The 20897-nt window shown below is 37.0% G+C and overlaps 1 protein-coding gene across 3 annotated transcripts in view; it reads right to left on the reverse strand.

Moving 5' to 3' along the window:
* GABRB2 (gamma-aminobutyric acid type A receptor subunit beta2) overlaps positions 1–20897 on the reverse strand; it is a 259173-nt gene that overhangs the window by 152185 nt on the left and 86091 nt on the right. For all 3 annotated transcript variants that reach the window (XM_054489138.2, XM_054489135.2, XM_054489137.2), the window contains exon 5: positions 18590–18810. In XM_054489138.2, the coding sequence (XP_054345113.1) occupies positions 18590–18810 (221 nt within the window). The remainder of the gene's footprint in view (positions 1–18589; positions 18811–20897) is intronic.

The following is a 20897-nucleotide window of genomic DNA, read 5'->3' on the forward strand; positions in this document are numbered from 1 at the left end:
TCAAGTTAAAAAGCATCTGCACAGTAAAGGGTACATTCAACAGAGTGAGGAGACAACCCAAAGAATGAGAGAAAATATTTGTCAACTGCCCATCTGAAAAGGAATCAATAACCAGAATATATAAGGAGCTCAAACAACTCTATAGGAAAAAGTCTGCTAAAAAAATTGGCAAAATATTTGAATAGACATTTCTCAAAAGAAGTCATACAAATCACAAACAGGAATATAAAAAGATTCTCAACATCTCAGATCATCAGAGAAATGCAATTCAAAACTACAATAAGATATCTTCTCACACCAGTTAAAATGGCTTATATCCAAAAGACAAGCAATAACAAATGGTGATGACGATGTGAAGAAATGGGAATCCTTGTACACTGCTAGTGGGAATGTAAATTAGTATAACAACTATGGAGAACAGTTTGGTGGTTCCTCAAAAAACTAAAAATAAAACTACCATATGATCAGCTATCGCACTGCTGGGTATATACCCAAAAGAGGAAATTCGTGTATCAAACAGATTTCTGTACTCCTATGTTTGTTGCAGCACTGTTTACAATGGCTAAGATTTGGAAGCAACCTAAGTGTCCATCAACAGACGAATGAATAAATAAAATGTGATACCTATAAACAATAGAGTCCTATTCAGCCATAAAAAGGAATAAGATCCATTCATTTGCAACATGAATGGAACTGGAGTTCATTATGTTAAGTGAATTAAGCCATGCAGAGGAAGACATACATCTCATGTTCTCACTTATTTGGGGAATCCAAAAATCAAAACAATTGAACTCATAGACATAGAGTGAAGAAGATTGATTATCAGTGGCTGAGAATGGTAATGGAGGGCTAACTGGGGAGGGAGGAGGGAGATGGGGATGGTTATTGCGTACAAAAATAGAAAGAATGAATAAGACCTATAGGGTGACTATAGTCAATGGTGACTTAATTGTACATTTTAAAATAACTTAAAGAGTGTAATTGGATTGCTTGTAACTCAAAGGATAAATATTTGAGGCTATGGAAAACCCATTGCCCATAATGTACTTACTTCACATTCCATGCCTCTATCAAAACATCTCATGTATCCCATAAATACAAATACCTACTATGTACCACTACAAATGTACTTTTTTAAATAAATAAAATAAAAATGGAATGATTGAATATGCATATGAATGAATGAAAAAAATAAACACGTAAGTAAATAAAGTATCATGAGCAAAAGTATATGCTTTTTGTCAACTTGGGGGAAATTAGCGATGATGAGGTACCCAATCTTGTGCAGAATCTTCCACCAGGACACTGAGGCAGCCCTTTTACTGGCCTGTAGCCACATGGAAAACTTAATGGAAACCAAACCATGCTGTCCTCCCTGTGGAGTTGTAACTGACAGCATCAGGGATCTCCTCTTGTCAGCACAAAGAAACAGAGGTATGTGCCCATTCCTACTGCTGAGCAATATGCCTGCTGTAATGCTGAGCAGCACTGTCCTGGGGACCCATGGACTCCACAGGTGGCAGCCATTCAGTGACCACTACCTGGGTCAGGTTGCAAAGAATTCCCAGCCACTGACACTCATTCTGCTTTACCCTGCCATTGCATTCACTCATTCCCTTTTCAATTCTCTCTCTCTCTTTTTTTTTTTTTTTTTTTGATCTCAGAGTCCCCTTCTAGCCCTGTGACAAGTTCCCCCATCTGTTCATGCAGATGGTGCTACCCAAAGACATCAAAAATTCTAGTGTCCCCAAATCTCTCTTGATTCAGTTGGTCCCCTTTACCACAGAGCAGTGGGAAAAATAAGAAAATGAAAGCCACATTTTGAAACACAGAGATGTCATTGGCTCATATGAGGAATACATTCACGTTCAGTACCTGGTTTGAAGTAAGTGCTATCTACAGAGGTAAGCCCTTACCCTGATGTTCTCCTGAACATAAAATTGTGTCTGCAATAACTGGATAGCACCTAGAATACAGAATTACACCCTCCCCTCCCTGCTTCCTATTCTTCTCCCCCACCAAATCTTTGTCGTCAGCAATTACAATGATCTATTTTAAATTTAGTTCTATGTATATTTTACACTCTGTTCTATCCATGCCTACAGAAACTGACAACTTGCAAGGATAAAATAGCTTTTTGTAATTAAGGAACATTGCCACTGAACAATAATAATTTCAACAAGAATAACACTTTTTCATAATTTTAAAATACTACGAATAACAAAGGTGAACCAAGGATCCCATTTATGATAGAACAAACAGAAGCCTGAACAAGATACTAAAAAATCAAAATCACAAGAAAGGAAAGTGGGCCAGGGATATAGCTGCTTCCTTGTCTAAGATGCCTGAGATTTTCGCAATAAAATAAATATTAGACCTAAAACCTATTTAGTGACGCAGATTTTATTCAGCTCCATAAGTGAGTCCAGAGTTTGAGGTTCCCCAAATCGGAATCTCTGATAATCCATATTATTTGGAACTTGGTCTTTCAGATTAAAACCTGTTTTTCTCCTGCTTAGAATTTAGGCAAAGTTCATTTTCACACCTGTGTTGTTCTTCTCCTCTGTTTTTTCAGTGCATAGCTCTGCCCAGCCCCTGGCCACCCATGTGGTGGACACAGCATTTTTCTTCTCCTCGGTAACTTCATCTGCCATCAAATAAGGGCCAGACATGTGGTTTGTCTCATGCCATCATCAGGGGTAATGACCAATGAGTAGAGCAGTAATTTAGGGAGGCTCCATAAATTAACCCTTAATGAAGCATCTTAGTGTAGCAGTAAGAAATATAATTTATTCACATACTAAATTAGCTAAGAAGAGCCAATTTGGGTGGGAAAAAGTGTTTCTCATTATCACATCATAAGCCTTGTTTACACTGGTATATGACTAATCCTCATGTTATGTCTAACTTCCCAGAGGGAAAATCAATGTATAGGTCCAGTCAAATGGGCTTAAATACTTAATATTTGGGAAAAAATACTGTTCTGAGCAAATGTGTTTTCTTTTTCCCCAGATAGTATTCTCCTTTCATTCCTTACACACATGTGCATGCACACGCACAGAAACACACATTCCCTCTGAAGGATAGGCAAGATACTCCAAATTACATAAAGACATACCCTATGCCAATGAAATAATATGATACCACTGCTCTGCAATCAATAAAAAGTTACATACATTTTAGTCACATAACATTTGATTATCATGAATAAAAGAGAACATCCCTTTGAACTTAGCTGTAATGAAGTTCTGAGACATGTTTCTGAAAAGCACTGGCTCTCACTAGAAAGGGTTTTCTCATTGACTCATTCTATGCTAGGAGGCTAATATGGGTCACCTAAATTCTACCACAGTATAATTCCCTCTACTTTGACATTTCTGTATATCTTTGAGAATATCGCAGTGATTGCAAATGATAACATAACATAAGAAAATGCGATGCCAATGGAAATTTTAACATGGTCAACTCATATTTGCACTTAAATTATAATTTGGGAAACTGTATTCATGATAATTGCTGATCCCATCTTCAAAATGTCTTCTTATCAGCTGTTAAAATTGACATCACCTGAAGCATAGTCTCACTATTAATGAAGTTTCTTACCAATACAGTGAAATGCCACACATTTTCTACTAGATGGGACAATCAGATTTTTTTCACCTCATTTAAACATAGTAGTCTTTGATAATTGGGTTTTAAATAATATCAGTTTGATTTAATGCTTCTCTTTTTACTCCTCTTAATTTACCTCAGTATGCAAATCCATTGTTTGACCCTATTTTGTATGAATTGCATTCATTGACAGACAGAGTAATAAATCAATTTAAGATAAACCCTGCAGAAACCTCAGATTCCACAAACTGATAGAGTCAGGAGTCAGACTGATAAACTAGAAAAGTGCTGTGGCAAAATGGCAATTACTCATTCGTGCATACATATACTCATTCAGCAAATTTTTTAAATTGTCTCTTGTAGGATGTGCACTCCTCAAGATGCTGGGGTACAAACAGTTGGGGAAAAAGCAGAGGTTTCTACTCTCACAGAGCTTATATTCTAGTGGTGATAGGCCATTAAATAGTAAACAAATACATAATGCATGTAGTTATAAAGAATAAAAAAGGCAGTGATATGAAAGAGAGGGAACATAAAGTTCAGGGTAAAGTAGTTGGCTTTCTCTTCTTGCAAGCACAGGAGTTTGTTCTGCCCTTAGGACTACTGTACTTTCATTCTTTCTAACTGGAACACTCATTCCTCAGATCTGTGCTTTTTGAATGTAAACTAAAAATAAAATTCTAAGCCCCCCAACCCCCACCATCTGAATGGATCCCTCCTCTCAGCAAGGGCATTCCAAAGTTAACCTGAAAAATCAGTTCAGACCATGATGGGAAGGGGGAGTTGGACATGTCTCATTACAGCTTCATCGCTTTTGCAATTACAAACAGAACAGACTCTTTAAGTGTGATAAGAAACATTTATAATTTTCTCTCTTAAAGCTGCTATCTGGAGGCTTCATCTGCATGATAAAACCTTGGTCTTGAAAACATCTTATCACAACCCAGACATTCTTTCTATTGATAATAACTCTTTCAACCAATTGCCAATCCGAAAATATTTGAATCCATTACCTGAAAGCCTCCTGCTGCCCCACCTTTCTGGGCCAAACCAATGTCCATCTTACGTGTATTAATTGATGCCTTGTATCTCCCTAAAATGTGTAGAAACCAAGTAGTGTCTTGACCACCTTGGGCACATGTTCTCAGAATTTCCTAAGAGATGTGCCATAGGCCATTGATAACTCATATTTGATGCAGAATAAATCTCTTCAAATATTTCACAGAGTTTGACAAAATCAACAATACCAACCTTTAGTGATGATATTTCAATTCAAATGTCACTTCCTAAAGTAGGATTCCACTTTCTCCTCCAGTAACTCTTTATCATATTATTATGTTTAACTTCCACAATTCAATTCATCACAATTTATAAACTTTATCATTAACATTAAATATCCCTTTTGCTGGTAGTTTATATCTTTCCTTCTCCAAGTACAAGCTTATGGAGTAAGGATTATATGTAGCTTATTCACTACTGTACCTTCTATCCTCCACCTAGAGCAACAAGAGGTGCTCACTCAGGACTTGATTGGATGGATTGATGGATAAATGAATTAAAGCTTCAGTAATTCACTTACCTGGAGTGTGCCTGTTTTACTAAACATAAATTAGAGTTTATTATTATTTTTTCTGGCTTCTTTCTGGAACACTGTACAGACATTCCTAATATTTAGGTAATCAAAGTGAATAATTGCATTCAGCTATTCATCTTAAGAGAATTCTGAGTATGTCCCTGTCTGCTCTGCCACTTCCAACTGCATGCATGGGGTCATTTCTTCACATTCAACCCATTAAATCATCATGAAAGGTACAGTCTTTGGAGTCAAACAGACTTGGAACCTATCCCCATCTTTGACGTGTATAGTAGTACAACTTTGAACAAGTTACTGAATTTGTCTAAGCTTCAGTTCACTTTTCTTTAAAAATGCAATGATTTATTATTTACTTTTGACCAAATTCCTATAAGTTAAATAATACTATTTTGGATTGAGAGTTGTTAGTTGACTTATGAAAGACACATGGTCTGTAAAACAACCCCTGTGTCTTTGACTCCAGATTTTGGCTCTTACTTAGCCTATCCTACCTCTCATCATCTGTTACATATTTTCTTCTCCCACTAGCCTCCAAGTTTTTGAGTCACAGAGACTGGATGTGTCATTTATCTTCCTGTATCTCCAAAGCCTGGCACGGTATTGATACATAATAAGAATTTACCACCACCATTTTATCTTGCAAAAAAAAAAAAAAAAGTCATCTCCCTCTTATCCTGACGAAAAATGCAAAAAAGGTCAAGGCTGGTACCAGCAGTGAGGCTAATAATAGCAACTAATCTTTACAAACAACTTATGTGCCAGGCACTTTAGTAAATTCTTTACAAGCATTTTTTGTAGCTTAATCCCCTCAGTAATTGTACAAGATAGGAATTATTAAACCCTATTTTACTGATGAGGAAACTGAAGCTTAGAAAGATAGAGCACAGCTAAAGGTATTGAAGCAAGGCAGTCAGGTCTCCAATCCATACTCTTAACACATTGCAATACTGCTATTCTAAGTTTCGTGTTATTTGGCCTCATTATGCAATGATGTAAAATGCACAGATGCCTCCTAGTATTTTTATGCCAGAAGATTTGGTCTTTATCCTGGTCTTTTCAATAGTTTTTCTTAGTTGTCAGCTTCTTACAGCTGCTAAAATATAAAGTCCTAATTATTTTCTCCATTATGGCTAGTGGGAACAATTCAACATGGAGTTAGTATCTTTCTCTAGGGATTTATGGCCATTTAGCATTTTGTTGCCTTTTATTCTGTCCATAAGAGTGCAGATAATGAGCTACTTCTGAGACGTAAAATAGCTTGAGCATTCTGTAATGTGGTGAATGTGATTTGAGTCATTAACCTATTACCTTGGTTTGGTTTTTCAAGGAAAAGCTTGCTTTATATGTGATCTCCAAAATAAGGAGACAGGAATGAGGTAGAAATCTTCCCTGAACATCCATTAGCAAAGCAAGTGGTTAAAATTTTTACCAAAAGTCTTCCAACAAACATTTTTGGCAGTAACTTCCATAGGTTGTGTAATTTTTTAATCTTCTACCTATTTTATTATCCGCATGGGAAATAAGCCTGAAACTCCTGTTACTTATTATAGAAAATAAGTATAGATTTTCTTCATGTACTTTGGACTCTTTCCCAATATTCTGGTAGCCAGAGGTACTTTTCTAGTTGCTTGACAGTTAGAGAATAGCTATTGGTCCGGTACTCTCTGATTTCCCCTTTAGAATGATTATTGATGCTCAATATAGAATCAAGAAACTCAAAGGGATAATGATGTTTGTGCAGCCTTGAAATTAAAATGTACAGGTTATTTGGGTAATTTCTTCTTGAATTACAAAGTAAGAATTAAATTTCTTGGGGAGAGGAATAGTCGCTCATGCCTGTAATCCCAGCACTTTGGGAGGCTGAGACAGGAAGATCACTCGTGAATAGGAGTTCAAGACCAGCCTGGGGAACATAGTGAGACCTTGTCTCTACTAAAAGTTTAAAAATTAGCCATATGTAGTGGTGTGCACCTGTAGTCCCAGCTACTGGGGAGGCTGAGGTAGGAGGTTTGCTAGAGCCCAGGAGTTCGAAGCTGCCCTGAACTATGAGAACACCAGACTGGGAGGACAGAATGAGACCCTGTATCTAAAAAAACTGAGTTTCTTCAATCTAGCAGAAAACCTGTGGGCAGGATAATTCTCTGGCAGCCTTCAGAGTCTCTGGGAGCCTTAGAAGTCATGCAGAGATATTTCCTTGCAGACCACTTTGCATGGCCTTCTAACTTCCAATAAAGTTTTGTATCTTTGGCTAATTAAACTGAGGGTTAATCTAATCTTTCAATGGTCTGTTTTCCCTAATCTGGAGTTTTTTTGAAACTTAACAACATGGTTGTATAACTGTGAAATAGAACAGATTTTCAAAATTTTTATACCTCAAATTACAAACTTTGCATGTAGCTTTTACTTGGACTTGGTCGTTCAGAAAAGTGTAACAAAATGACCTTCCATGTGTAAGTAGTTGCATAAGAGAAACCCCTTTAAGAATAATAGATAAAAGGAATTATCATATTAAGTTACACCTGAGGAATGTACTTTATGTGCTGTATTTATAAGAAAAGCAATGGGCCAGCCAGAAACAGTGCATCAGTCCATATTGTGGAGTCTTGTTTAAAATTAATAGAGCCATATTTATCCATTAATGAATGATGACTAAGACATCTCTCTAGAGGGGAATCTCTTTAGAGGGGAGATGAATGACTACTCAGTTCTTTTTAAGGGACCTTGGAAATCTAGACTCTTCAGTCTTCTCCATCCATCAACACTTTCAGTACCTGCTTTCTCAAGAGTCTTTTGCATTCATTTACTTGGATGAAGATTGCATTCTTTCAGACTTTGAGGAAGTGACTGAGATCATGGGCTTTGAGTTCAATCTGAGCCCTGAAACTCATTAGCAAGTTACTTATTCCCCCAAAGTCTCAGTTTCCTCAACTATAAAACGGACATAATAATAGCTTGTTTCACAAAATTGTTTGATGTAAATGAGATAATTCAGGGCTTGACATATAAAAGTACCCAATAAAGGTTACTACTACTACTACAACTGACTCAAGTATTCATTTGCATTTGCTTTGAATGTCTTTATCTAATTAAAACTCTGCTTTAAGTGAACTCATTATACTAGTCTAACTCTGTATTTTTCCCACTTGCCAAGTAAGCTGCCAGCAAAAGCTGCCAACAAAATTTACCAATTTCATGAAATCAAAGTGATGCAAAAGTTACTCCAAATGTAATTAGAGAAAACTTAATCATTAAACCAACGCTGAGAACAATCTGCATTATTTCAAGGCTTGAAACAATGGAAGTCTCTTCTGTTGTTTTTCAGTCTAAATGTAAGACAGACGAAAAAACTGTGCTCTTATAGGTGTGTGTACTTCACATACACACATATATACAAACATATCTACAGACATATAGATATATATACACCTATACCTATAAATGAAGATACACAAACACACACACACGCACACACACAATAGCAACAATTTTAAACATCTACTGGGAAATACTTTGCTAAAAAAAAAAAAATAGAGTAAAATGAAGACCTGGCTTCTTTCCATGTTCACAGTATTCTGGTGACTCAGAGAGTTAACTCCTAATGAAATCAGGAATATGCAAGTACTACCTTTGAATGTACTATGTATAACAATGCTATATATAGATATTTTCAAAAGCCCATTAATAAAATGTCCTCAATGGATTTCAATAATTTTCCTCTTTGCAGACAAGGTCTACTTCCATAACACTACTGTACACATTCTTCAGGCCTGCAATATAAAACCCCTACCTTTCTTGGAAGCGCAGCTGGCTTCTTCCCTACTTCAAAATCTCTGGAGTCTCCAACCATTCCTCTTTCCTAAAGCAATCCCCTTCACAACTTTGGTTTCAGTGCTGCCACAGCGAACTTTCATTCCACTGAAATCAACAGACGTGAGAACAACTAGGGACCCACGTAGCCAACAGTCAAGGAGATCCATTGGCTACCAGAACATGATGGGTCAGAAATACTTTAGAAAAAAAAGAAAAGAGGCAAACTTGCTTTTCCTCTTTAAGTGTTTTTTATTTAAAAATCCAGTAAAAGGTTGCAACAAAATGAGCCCTAGATTATTTCCTAGGGTTGCTAAATACAAGTCTCTCCATTTCTAAGGCTGAAGAATGATGCATTTCTGATCCTGCTATTGTTGGCTTGGATTTAAATTGTTTTCTAACATCAGTCAGGCAAGGATGACTCCAAGTAACTAAATAACTCCAGCAGTAGCAGTAGCAACAATAATAACAAGCCCTGGGCTAAGAGTTAGGAGTTTGGGATTCTGCTCTGTGGTTTGCCATCGTCTCTAGGATGTTAGGCATAATTACTTCCCGCTCTGAGCCTCCCTTTTCCTTGCTATAAAAAAAGGAGGTGAACTTGAATATATCAGAAATTAATTCTAAATATATTTATTTTTAATCTTATAGGACAATCATGGAAAACATCTTTTTTAAAAAGGTAATTGCAGCTCGTTAAAGAGGTTGCATTCTATAACAACCCATTGTATGCATTTTTTTCACATACAGGTGGAGACAGGTGCTTTGAAGACTGGCAAAATTTAGAAAATAGGTTCTCACATTCTGTCCAGAAGGACTCATATTCTTAATGAAATCTCTTTTGTTCTGCTTGACAAAATATATTCACTCAATATCTTTATGAAAATGAATTAGGAAATCCAAGTTAAAAATTGATATATTAATGTTCGATAAAATATATTTCAGTGTGAGATGACTACTCAGTCATCCTGTGGTAAAACTTTCAGAGTAGAGGAAGAGGATAAAATGAATAAAATCCTGCCTGTCTAAATTCATTACAGACTAACATTATCCTTTGCCATTTTACCAATGACAGAACATACAAAGCAGGAGGTGGTTGAATTACCTTCTGCTTCCTGCTGAATCTTCCTTTAAGAATGTGAGCATTTAATCAGAAGTGACAAGTTTCTGATCTAATGCTACATATGGGAGGTGTATACACATGTGAAGTCAAGGTCTCCCCCCTTAAGCAGAAAGACAAACAATTGTTTTTAGATGGGTCAGCTACAACTGAGAACATAAGAAAGTCATTCCTTCCATAAGAACTGTCCTAACAAAACCAGGAGTATATACCCTGAGCCATTTCTTCAACTAATGAGACTACAAATTACAACAAGACAACTATAAGATTATAAATTGTGTCACAAATAATTTTGCCCATTTCTCATTAAAATACGGAGTAAATTTTAAATAACAGTCCTGCATTTGATAGCCACAACCAAATATTTCATCTTATATCAAAACCATAAGCCATATCCTATATTGGATCAAGAAATATATTTTAAATATGTCCTATCATGGATGAAGAATGATGGTGAGGAGGGTTTTATTGACGTGACAAACATGCTTACTATACATTCATTGTTAATTTAAAAAGATACAAAATTGTGTATATAAGATGAATGTTTTCATAATAAACTACATATATACTTTTTTAAAAGAAAAATACTTTAAAGGCATATACAGCAAGACCAAGGTGGTGGTTATCTCTGTGTGGTAGGATTGGGGTACTTTTATTTTCATAAGAACTATGGTTTCTAAATAGTCAATAAGAAACATGGATTATTTCACGATTCAACGAGGATTTTACTGTGTTTGTTGAAGAGTTTTCAATGTGATTAAGTATGATGTAATATTAATGACTTGGCATAAATAATATATAGCCAACTTATATTTAGATTCTAAGTTTAAATGAAAATGTGTACTGTTATGCTCACAAAAACATGTCATCAATTGATAATTCAAGTTGACTGCTCTTTTGTGTACCTGAATGTTATGATATTTTTGATTTCTTAATAAATCAGGGTTTTCTTCAAGGAGATAAATACAGTTTCTTGAGCAATTGAAATATTTTAAATACTGTTTTATGCATAACGAGATGGAAGTGCTAAAAGGATATATGCCATACATTAACAAAGTCACAGAATTAATGGGCTTAGGGAAGCTAGAATAAACATTTAGCAATCATTTAAATGAGTGATCAGAAGAATCACTAATTTTGGACAATAATGCAGGTCTTCTGATTTCCTGTCCATTGTAATTATTCATTAGTTTTTGAAACCCAATAAATATCCTAAGTGAATAATAGTCTGAATTATACCTACGTGACTTTCTTTATGATGAGCATGTCAACACCAGATTAAATCTGATTTTTACCTGCTTGCACTTCAGCTGAGTTCATTGATAGAATTCTGCTTTCTATTTAATATTTGGGTGATGGGCTCAACAGAAGTGCAAACCCCAGCATTGCGCAATATACCTCAAGTATACAAACCTGCACTTGTACCTCCTGAACCTAAAATAATTTTTTTAAAAAAATTCTAGGCCGAGCACAGAAGATTAGACCTGTAATCCTAGCACTTTGGGAAGCCAAGGCAGGTGGATGGCTTGAGCCCAGGAGTTCAAGAACAGCCTGGGCAACAAGGAGAAACCTCACCTCTACAAAAATGACACAAAAAATACCCAAGTGTGATGGCACGTGCCTGTAGGTCCAGCTACTCAGGAGGCTGAGGTGGGAGAATTACTTGGGCCCAGGAAGCGGAGGTTGCTGTGAGCTGAGATTGCATCATTGCACTTTAGCCTGGGTGACAGAGTGAGACGCTGTCTCACACACACAAAAAATTTCTATATTTTCTATATCATTTTTCTTTAAACTATTCTGAAAATGATCTAATTGGGTCAATGTTATTTTGGAATAGACCATATTTCAATCTGTTTTAAATATCTGCTTTTTAAATTGCTAGGATTTCTTCTGCCTAGTCAACTGGAACGTCTTTTGTTGCCACGTTTACAGCTAAGCTACTCCCAAGAAAACATTCTTCCCCACATCTAGCCATATCTCTTGATGGAAATCTCTAAATAGTTTGGTAAATTACAGGAAGTATTTAATTTTATAATTAGATTGTCCTGAGTTATCAACAGTGACCAAGAGTGAAGGTGAGTGGTATCTTGTGAATGTCTGTGTCCCACAAATTCATGAGTTGAACCTAATTTCCAATGTAATGGCAGTGGGAGAAAGAGCCTTTGGGGAGATGATTAGGTCCTGAGGGCAGGATCTAATGGGATTAGTGCCCATAGTTTGCCTTGCTGCTTTCACCCGGTGAGAACAAAGTGAAAAGGTATCATCTGTGAATCAGGAAACCAGCCCTCATCAGACACCATATCTGCTGGTGACTTCATTTTGGACTTCCCAGCCTGCAGAACTGTGAGAAATAATTTTCTGCTGTTTACAAAGCCTCCCAGTTTATGGCATTTTATTATAGCAGCCCAAATCAACTGAGACAGTGAGAATTTTGTATTCAAGACTTTCAATATTCTTTGGTAACAAACTGCAATTTTAAGCTTTTTTAATAAAAAAAAGAAGCACTTGGTCTAGCATAGTGGCTCATGCCTGTAATCCTAGCACACTGGGAGGTCGAGGTGGGCAGATCATTTGAAATCAGGAGTTGAAGACCAGCCTGGCCAACATGTTGAAATCCTTCTCTACTAAAAATCCAAATAATTAGCCAGGTGTGGTGGTGAGCACCTGTAATCCTAGTTACTTGGGAGGCTGGGGCAGGAGAATTGCTTGCACCCGGGAGTCAGAGGTTGCAGTAAGCCAAGATTGCACTACCGCACTCCAGCCTTGGAGACAGAGTGAGATTCCAAAAAAAAAAAAAAAAAAAAGCACTATTCATAACTTAATTACTCCTGAAGCTCTTCAAATAAAGTTAAGAAAATGGAGGAGTGATCAGACATGATGAGAAGAAAAGGAGAGGCTTGGTTTAGAAAGAACCATACAACACATTATTAAATGAAAATTATTGAAGGCATGCTACAACTGAGGCACTTGGCTTGGGGATTGAGGGTCTCAGTTAAGAGTTGTCATGACCACCTGGTTCCCATGCCAGGCATCTAATTTCCTCACTCGTGATCTCAAACTGACAAATGCAATGGCTGGAGATACCTGGTTCCACTATAAGTTTGTGTCCTCAACACTGTTTGACAACCCTTTGAATTTTCTTTAGCAGTTTTCTTTTGCATTCTAGACATGCCTGGCCTAGGTTTTTCCCATTCCTTTCAATGCACTTGCTCAGTCTCGCTCTTTTTGTTCTACACAAAGAAACTAGTGTCTTACTTCACAGAACAATGAAAAGATAACTAGGGTAAAGTTCTATAATTTCCCATCCATGCTTCCATTTATTTATTAAATATTAAGTGGTACTGAGCACTTACTATCCACCAATTACTGTGCTACTCCAACTATATGATTTCATTTTTTATTCTCATAGATTATACATTATTTTACATTGATTGATCACTGACTCAAAGAATGACTGGGTAGAAAATATTGATAGCATCTAATTCACCCCTCTTCCTATGAATGAGAACAATAAAACCTGGAAAATATGCTTAAGGTTCAATGAGAAGCCACTGACAAAAGTCCAAATTAAGACCCAACTTCCATTATCATTACTCTTTGTTAAGGAAATTGGTTGGATTGCCCATTTGGGTCCATTTATCTATCTGCAAAGCATTAGAAATCTGTTCTCAGAGCCCCTGGAATGATTTTCATACTGAAAAGCAAAGGAATAACTAAGAGTATGCTGCAATCGTGTGCTTTTAGAGATGGGAAAACAGAGATCCAATAGGATGAAAACTGTTAGAACTTAGTCTATAAAAAAAAGGGTCCATATTTCTAAAACTTCATCTCATCTCTTGAAATCCTCAAGACCACTATACCTTAATACAAGCTTGCTGAGCAGCTGGTGTGCATGCTTAAATTTCTTGCTAACCAAGCACAAAATATGAGCATGAGTAGACTTAGAGCTCTTGTACGCCATCAGAAGCAGTGGGCATGCTTTTGCAGAAAGAAAACTTGACAAGAGTGGTAGCAAGGTTCTGACTGAAGAGCTTTGAGCACCCCTCTCCAGATAATGGATCATCCTGGCTATCTGTGATCATGGATATCACCCACTGAGCCACACATCTTCTGAGATGAGATGACCCCCTCTTCTGACACAGGTACTCAAAGGATGTGTTCATAGAAGATTCTCTACACACGAGAGATGGGAACTATCATCCCATGGCTGCAGACCTTTTAAATGTTGAGTGGTATTTCCCAGATAATAGAACCAAAGGTCCCTAGGCCTCTGAAACACAAAATTTTGTTCCCCATTTTTTTTTTTTTCAGACAGGGTATGGCTCTGTCATCCATGCTGTAGTGCAGTGGCATGAATTTGCTCATTGCAACATCCGCCTCCTGGGCTCAAGCCATCCTCCCACCTCAGCCTCCTCCAGAGAAGCAGGCACTACAGGCACATGCCACCACACCCAGCTAATTTTCATATGTTTTGTAGAGACAGGGTTTTGCTATTTTGCCCAGGCTGGTCCTGAACTCCTGAGGTCAAGCAATCTGCCCACCTCAGCCTCCCAAAGTCCTGAGATTACAGGGATGCCCAGACCCAAATTTTATTATGAAGACATTCAAACAGACAAGTTGAAAGAACAATACAATGAACACTTACATACCTACCATTAAATTCAATAAGCATTGATATTTTGCAATACTTCTTTCTCTATCTGTATTATGTTTCAATACCTGAAGATTTCACTGAAGAAAACCTATGAAAGAAACTTACTCAGATGCTGTAAATGACTGTCCCTCCTTTAAGCTACCCCACCAATCTTTGTTTGTCTTAATGGGAAAGAAGTTTAAGCCCTTAGATTTTGCCTTAAACTCACAAGACATTCAGCTTACAGGCTTAGTTCTACCCAATTTCTTGGTCACTGCCTTGATATTTAAAGTTTTTCTTGTGGCAGCTTCCCATATCCAGGTCTTCATGGTTGCCCTTCAATATGTCTTACCCAGACTAGTAAATTTTGCCACTGCCAAATTATTTACAAAGATCTTGCCTGTGCCTCAGAAATCCAGACAGCAAGATTCCCTACTAAACTGGAACCAGTGTGAACCACAGGACCTAATAATGCACCTTTCATAGAAGATTCAGGCAGGTTGTTCATTAGGGCCTTATTTTTATCAGTCCAGAATAAAGCCTGTACTTATGGATTAATAAAAGTTGTTTCCATCTAAACACTTTTTTATCTTTTTTGTTCCCTGCATGCTCTCAGGTGATTCCTAGTATTCTTTATTTCCATCTTGCCAGTACATAAGAAGCAGGACAGAAGAGTGAAGATCAACGTATTTACCTTCAGATAACTAAGCTCTTCTGCAGGGCAGCTGTGTAATTTTGTCAGCAAGTTCCTTCATTTCTTCATGTAAGACGGAGAAAATGATGGTACCCATTTTGCAGGGCTAAAGTTAATATTAATAAGATAACATATGTAAAGTTCTGGCACTGTGACAAGTACATGCTAAGTCTCTTATTGAGTACTAGCTACTGATATTAATATTATTACTATTTTAAGTGTCGTTTCAGTGCAGCCCTATGGAATACAGACACAAAATAAACTTCTTACTACATTGTCAGCAATAGAAAATTACTGGCTGGGGGTGGATAAGTAGCAGGAGGGGCTAAGTATTGTAGAATCAACTATAACAATAGAATAATATAGTTTAACATTATATAAAATGGAGCTAGAAATTAAATAGAAAAATAGCTAACTTTAACTGAATTCCTTTTACTTATCTATTGCAAATGAACCTCCTTGAGTTGAGAAAGATTTGATATGCATAAATTTCTCGCTAAGGAACAAATTGTTCTACTATTTGCCCATTAAAACTGGAATTGGACATTTATATATTTCCTGATGAATGTTCTTATTAAACAGCCCTTCACAATTAACAATACAGCTGAGAGAACAATCACCATTCATGAGCCCTCTCCGTGGGGAAGTGTAAATTCTATGTATGTTAGATGTGTTCAGGAACCTGCATATTTTGTTCATAGCCCTTGATGGAAGTGGGAATGGGAGAATGATTATTTTCCAATGTCACGAGTTAAAGGTACAACAATAGCGTCCAGGTGATCTTAATGATAAGAATAACTTGTCATCATTTTTGTTTGATTAATGATATAAAGAAGCCAATTTATCATCTATAATATTGATTTACCCCTTTTCCCTCTCAATTCTTTTTTGTTTTGTTTGTTTGTTTGTTTGTTTGTTTGAGATGCAGTCTTGCCCTGTCACCCAGGCTGGAGAGCAGTGGCGCGATCTCGGCTCACTACAAGCTCCGCCTCCCGGGTTCACACCATTCTCCTGCCTCAGCCTCCCGAGTAGCTGGGACTACAGGCCCCTGCCGCTACGCCTGGCAATTTTTTTTTTATTTTTAGTAGAGACAGGCTTTCACCGTGTTAGTCAGGATGGTCTTGATTTCCTGACCTCGTGATCCGCCCGCTTCGGCCTCCCAAAATGCTGGTATTACAGGCGTGAGCCACCGAGCTCAGCCCCCTTTTCCTCTCAATTCTAAAAGCATTCTGATTGTTGATTTTGCTGTCCACTCAACTTTGTCTATATGCATTTATGAATTCATCCTTAACCTTTATTGCACTGCTATTTACAGTGTAGGTGCTTAGTCAGGATTGGGTATACAAAGGAGAATATGACATGTCCTGTGCCCAGACATGTCATAGTTTCATAGTGCCAGACATGTCTAGTTTCTACAGAAAATAGGTATTCTGGGGAAACAGGAAGAGCCCAGGGTGATTTCTGCATTATTCCTGTGAAGATGAAGTGATATGATGGACAAAATGCATCCAGCACTGGGTCTGCTCTGGGTAACTTATCATTTCTAAGTCTCCTGCCTTCTTCTAGATTCTTACCTCCCTCCATGCTTAACTTTCTAAAAATGTTAAACTACAGTCTTTTTTCATTCCCTGTTCTCCACTGCACACATGGTCACCCTCTCATCAAGGTCTCTCTGATACTGTATGTTTTGTAGTTGATTCCAAGTAATAATTTTAGTATCATGTATCCTCTGAACACAATTCTTTCCATTAGTACTTTCGAAGTCCACCACTTCAGTAGAATCTTTTCAGACTTTACCAGTCAACTTACCTTCTCTCTCTTCTATTTCCTTCTTTTCTGAGGCATATATGTGGGCAATGCCTGTATCTAACTCATTTCTCTACCACCAGTGCTTGCCACAGAGTACAAATGTGCTCTCATTCTGCCTCTGCTATCCCTCCCTCCCTTGAAGGCCAAATGCCTTTTTCTCTACAAATGTCATAAACAAAACAGCTGAGTCTAGGGATCTAAGATAAAGTATCAGTCAGGAGTACTGAATAAAGCAGAAAATAAAAATGAGATAGAATAGACAAGAAATATGTGGAATTGGAGGCATCCTGTTGAGGGCTCTGGCTCTGAACTTGGAACAGGGTTTATGTACCATCTCCAGAGTTTACTTTCTTTGTAATCTTTGGCAAATTGCATCAGCCTCTGTTTCTTCATTTGAAAATAAAGACAATAGCAGTTCCTAATGTATGAGGTTGTTGTAAGGGTTAACTATAATAATGCATGAAAGCACTTAGCTCAATGTCTGACCCATAGCAAGTGTTCAATAAATGAATATTATTATTATTATTATCACCATTATGAGAAGGTAACCACATATTCATGTAACACAGAATAAATTAGGCAACTGAAAATCTGACTTTAGAATTTCTTCCACTCTAATGAAGAGAAATCCTTTCTATTATAGTGTTTTCAGAGAAAGATATATTTTTTCTTCTTTTTTTTTCTAGAAAACCATCTTTTAATATGAAACCATGCTTTCAGTACAGAATAAACTTTAAAAGAAAAACTATCTTATTCTATAAATTATCCTCACCCAGATATCAGAGTATCACAATTATTTCCTGACATAGAGGTATATTTGAGTATAAATTTCCTATTAATAAACATGAGATGACTGCTTTATTTATTTGCAAGTCTGATTGCTCCTTGGAAGGTAAGAGGTCACAATAAGCTTTCTCATCATCAGAGGGCCATGATCCCGTCAAGGCAGCTCAGAAGCAATTTATAAAACACAGCATCTCCCATATTCAAACAATTATTTGGCATTCACAAAGTTTTTGCATTTTAAAGAAACCCTATGTCTCAGCTATTTTGATATTGTTTATCCCTAGTCCTTAAAGAAAGCAGCTTTAGGATCAGCAGCTGATATTGGAAGATAATTCAGAAAAATGTAGTCTTAGCTGAGGTTAAGTCCCTTTGTAACTATGCTACCTTAAGCTCTCAAATGTCTAGTGGATAGGAGGCTTAACTGTTTCTTAGTAGAATTGAGGAACGATAAGGAAAATAGCACAATATTTCCATCCAATGAAAAGTAACAGCTATTTTGTTCAGGAAAAGTTATATTTTGAATTGGGGACAACAGACCTGAGTCCATAAAGGACAGTGCCATCAGGATGCAGGCGAATCATGCGGTTCTTAACAGTCACTCCGTGCACAAATGACTTCTTATCGTTCAGGAAATAGGTATCAGGCACCCAGAGCTGGTCTGCCACTCTGTTGTCCAGAGTCAAGTTTAAAGGTATTACATTATAGGACAGCCTCTTATCTCTCCAGGCTTGTTGAAAGTACATTGTCAAGGTATAATCCTGTAAATGTGAGAAAAAAAAAACATGGTTAGTTTACACCCAGACAGATCTGGGGGATAAGCAAACATCTCAGTATTAATAAGAAAATAAATTCATTTTTAATTTATTTTTATTTTTTTGAGACAGGGTCTCACTCTGTCACCCAGGCTGGAGTGCACTGGTGCAATCTCGTCTCAATGCAGCCTCCCTCTCCCGGGTTCAAGCAATTCTCCTGCCTCAGCCTTCCAACTAGCTGAGATTACAGGCGTGTACCATCACACCCAGCTATTTTTTTGTATTTTTAGTAGAGATGGGGTTTCACCTTGTTGGACAGGCTGGTCTCGAACTCTTGACCTCAGGTAATCTGGCCACCACGACCTCCCAAAGTGCTGGGATTACAGGCATGAGCCACCACATCCAGCCAAGAAAACAAATTTATATATGTATATATGTGTGTGTGTGTGTGTGTGTGTGTGTGTGTATGGCCACAAGGTACAAACATATACTATTCACATAGAGAGGCAAATACTAATTTATTAAACCCATTCTTACCCAGTACCTGGCATGGGCCAGGCACAGTGGTGGGCACTATGAATACAGAAGTGAAGAGAATATATTCACATGAAATTTTTGAAATATTTCCAAGGAAGAAAGATATTAAGGAATAATTACCTAACGATTAATTTGTGCTTCCCAAAGTGGAGTACACAGGACTCTTTTAGGTGAGATATAAACACAATTTTAAAAATAGTTATGTATTTGTTTCTATGTGTACTAAAAAAATTAACTAGCACATCCAAACCTAAGAATTCATCAATTCATCCTTCCATTCATTCATTCATTAAATACATAATTTGTATCTAGTATTTGACAGGAACCATTGAGGTGTTGAGATGAAAGTGGTAAACAAGACAGATTAAATGCCTGCTCTCACGGAATTTAAAAACAAAGCATAGATAAATCAACAGAATCATGTAAAATTATGCTACATTTTATGAGGCACATAAATCAAGGTGCGAAATATCTAACTGGAATGGTGACGAAAAGCTTTTCTTGGGAGCTGGCACTGTGCAGAGAGCAGAGAAGGAGCCCAAACCACTGGCTCTTCGGAAAAGAACATGCTGAGAAGAGGGGAATCTGTAGAGGCCCTAAGATAAATAGACAGGCTTGGCATGTTTGAAGAATCAGTAAGACCTGCTCGTTTGAGCCAGTGATACATAGGGAGAGTAGAAACACAGCAGTCAAGAAAATTAGCCCCATGAAATTTTAGAAGGGTATGCATATTTAAAATAGATTGTTACAAAGTGGCTAACTTATTATGGTAGTAATTGTAAGAGTTTGTAAATGAGAATCCTAAACAGTCTAGTCTAATCAAGGTGGGTTTTCCAGAAAAGGTGACACGTACACTGAGGCTAACGTAAGCTTCTCAGCTATCTAAACAATATTAATTCAGTCAGTTTATCATGAGAATTTTAATCCCAGCCTTATGGACAAGTAGGCTGGGCTGTAACTTTTAGAAACAGTGGGCTGGCTCCTGTAATGTGAGCAGTGCTCTTGGGGTCTCAATTCTATCATTTCTCAATTCTGTTTCTAGGACGTAAATATACATAACTTCTTTTAGTTTCAGTTCCATTAAATATAAATGGGGCTTTTAATACATGCCTGATCTAATCAGAAGGTTATTATGAAAATTAAATGTACAACTCAAATGCGATTTGTAAACTACAAAAAGCTATATACTATGAATGAAGCATTTATAAGTGACATATTTTATCCATTAGAAGCCTATGGGTACAATGTAATTGCTCTCTCACCCTCATCTGAATGACTAAGTGAAGGTCCAAATATTCATTTGAAAAGGATAATTACAATTCTATTTTAAAATCAGTTCACAATGTCCTACTTGAGGGTTTTTTAAAAACTGGAATCATGTATTAATTATCTCTGCAACCTGAGAGGCTAGAGCAGTGCCCAGGGCTCAAATAACGAATGAATGAAAGAATATACGTCCAGTAAGCTATGCCTAGTGGATTTCTGCACAAATCTGCATAATTTTGTGTATAAGACACATACTTAAATTTCAGTGAAATCTTGCATTTTTCTAACCT

This window comes from Pongo pygmaeus, chromosome 4 (assembly GCF_028885625.2).
Source record: "Pongo pygmaeus isolate AG05252 chromosome 4, NHGRI_mPonPyg2-v2.0_pri, whole genome shotgun sequence".
NCBI lineage: Eukaryota > Metazoa > Chordata > Mammalia > Primates > Hominidae > Pongo > Pongo pygmaeus.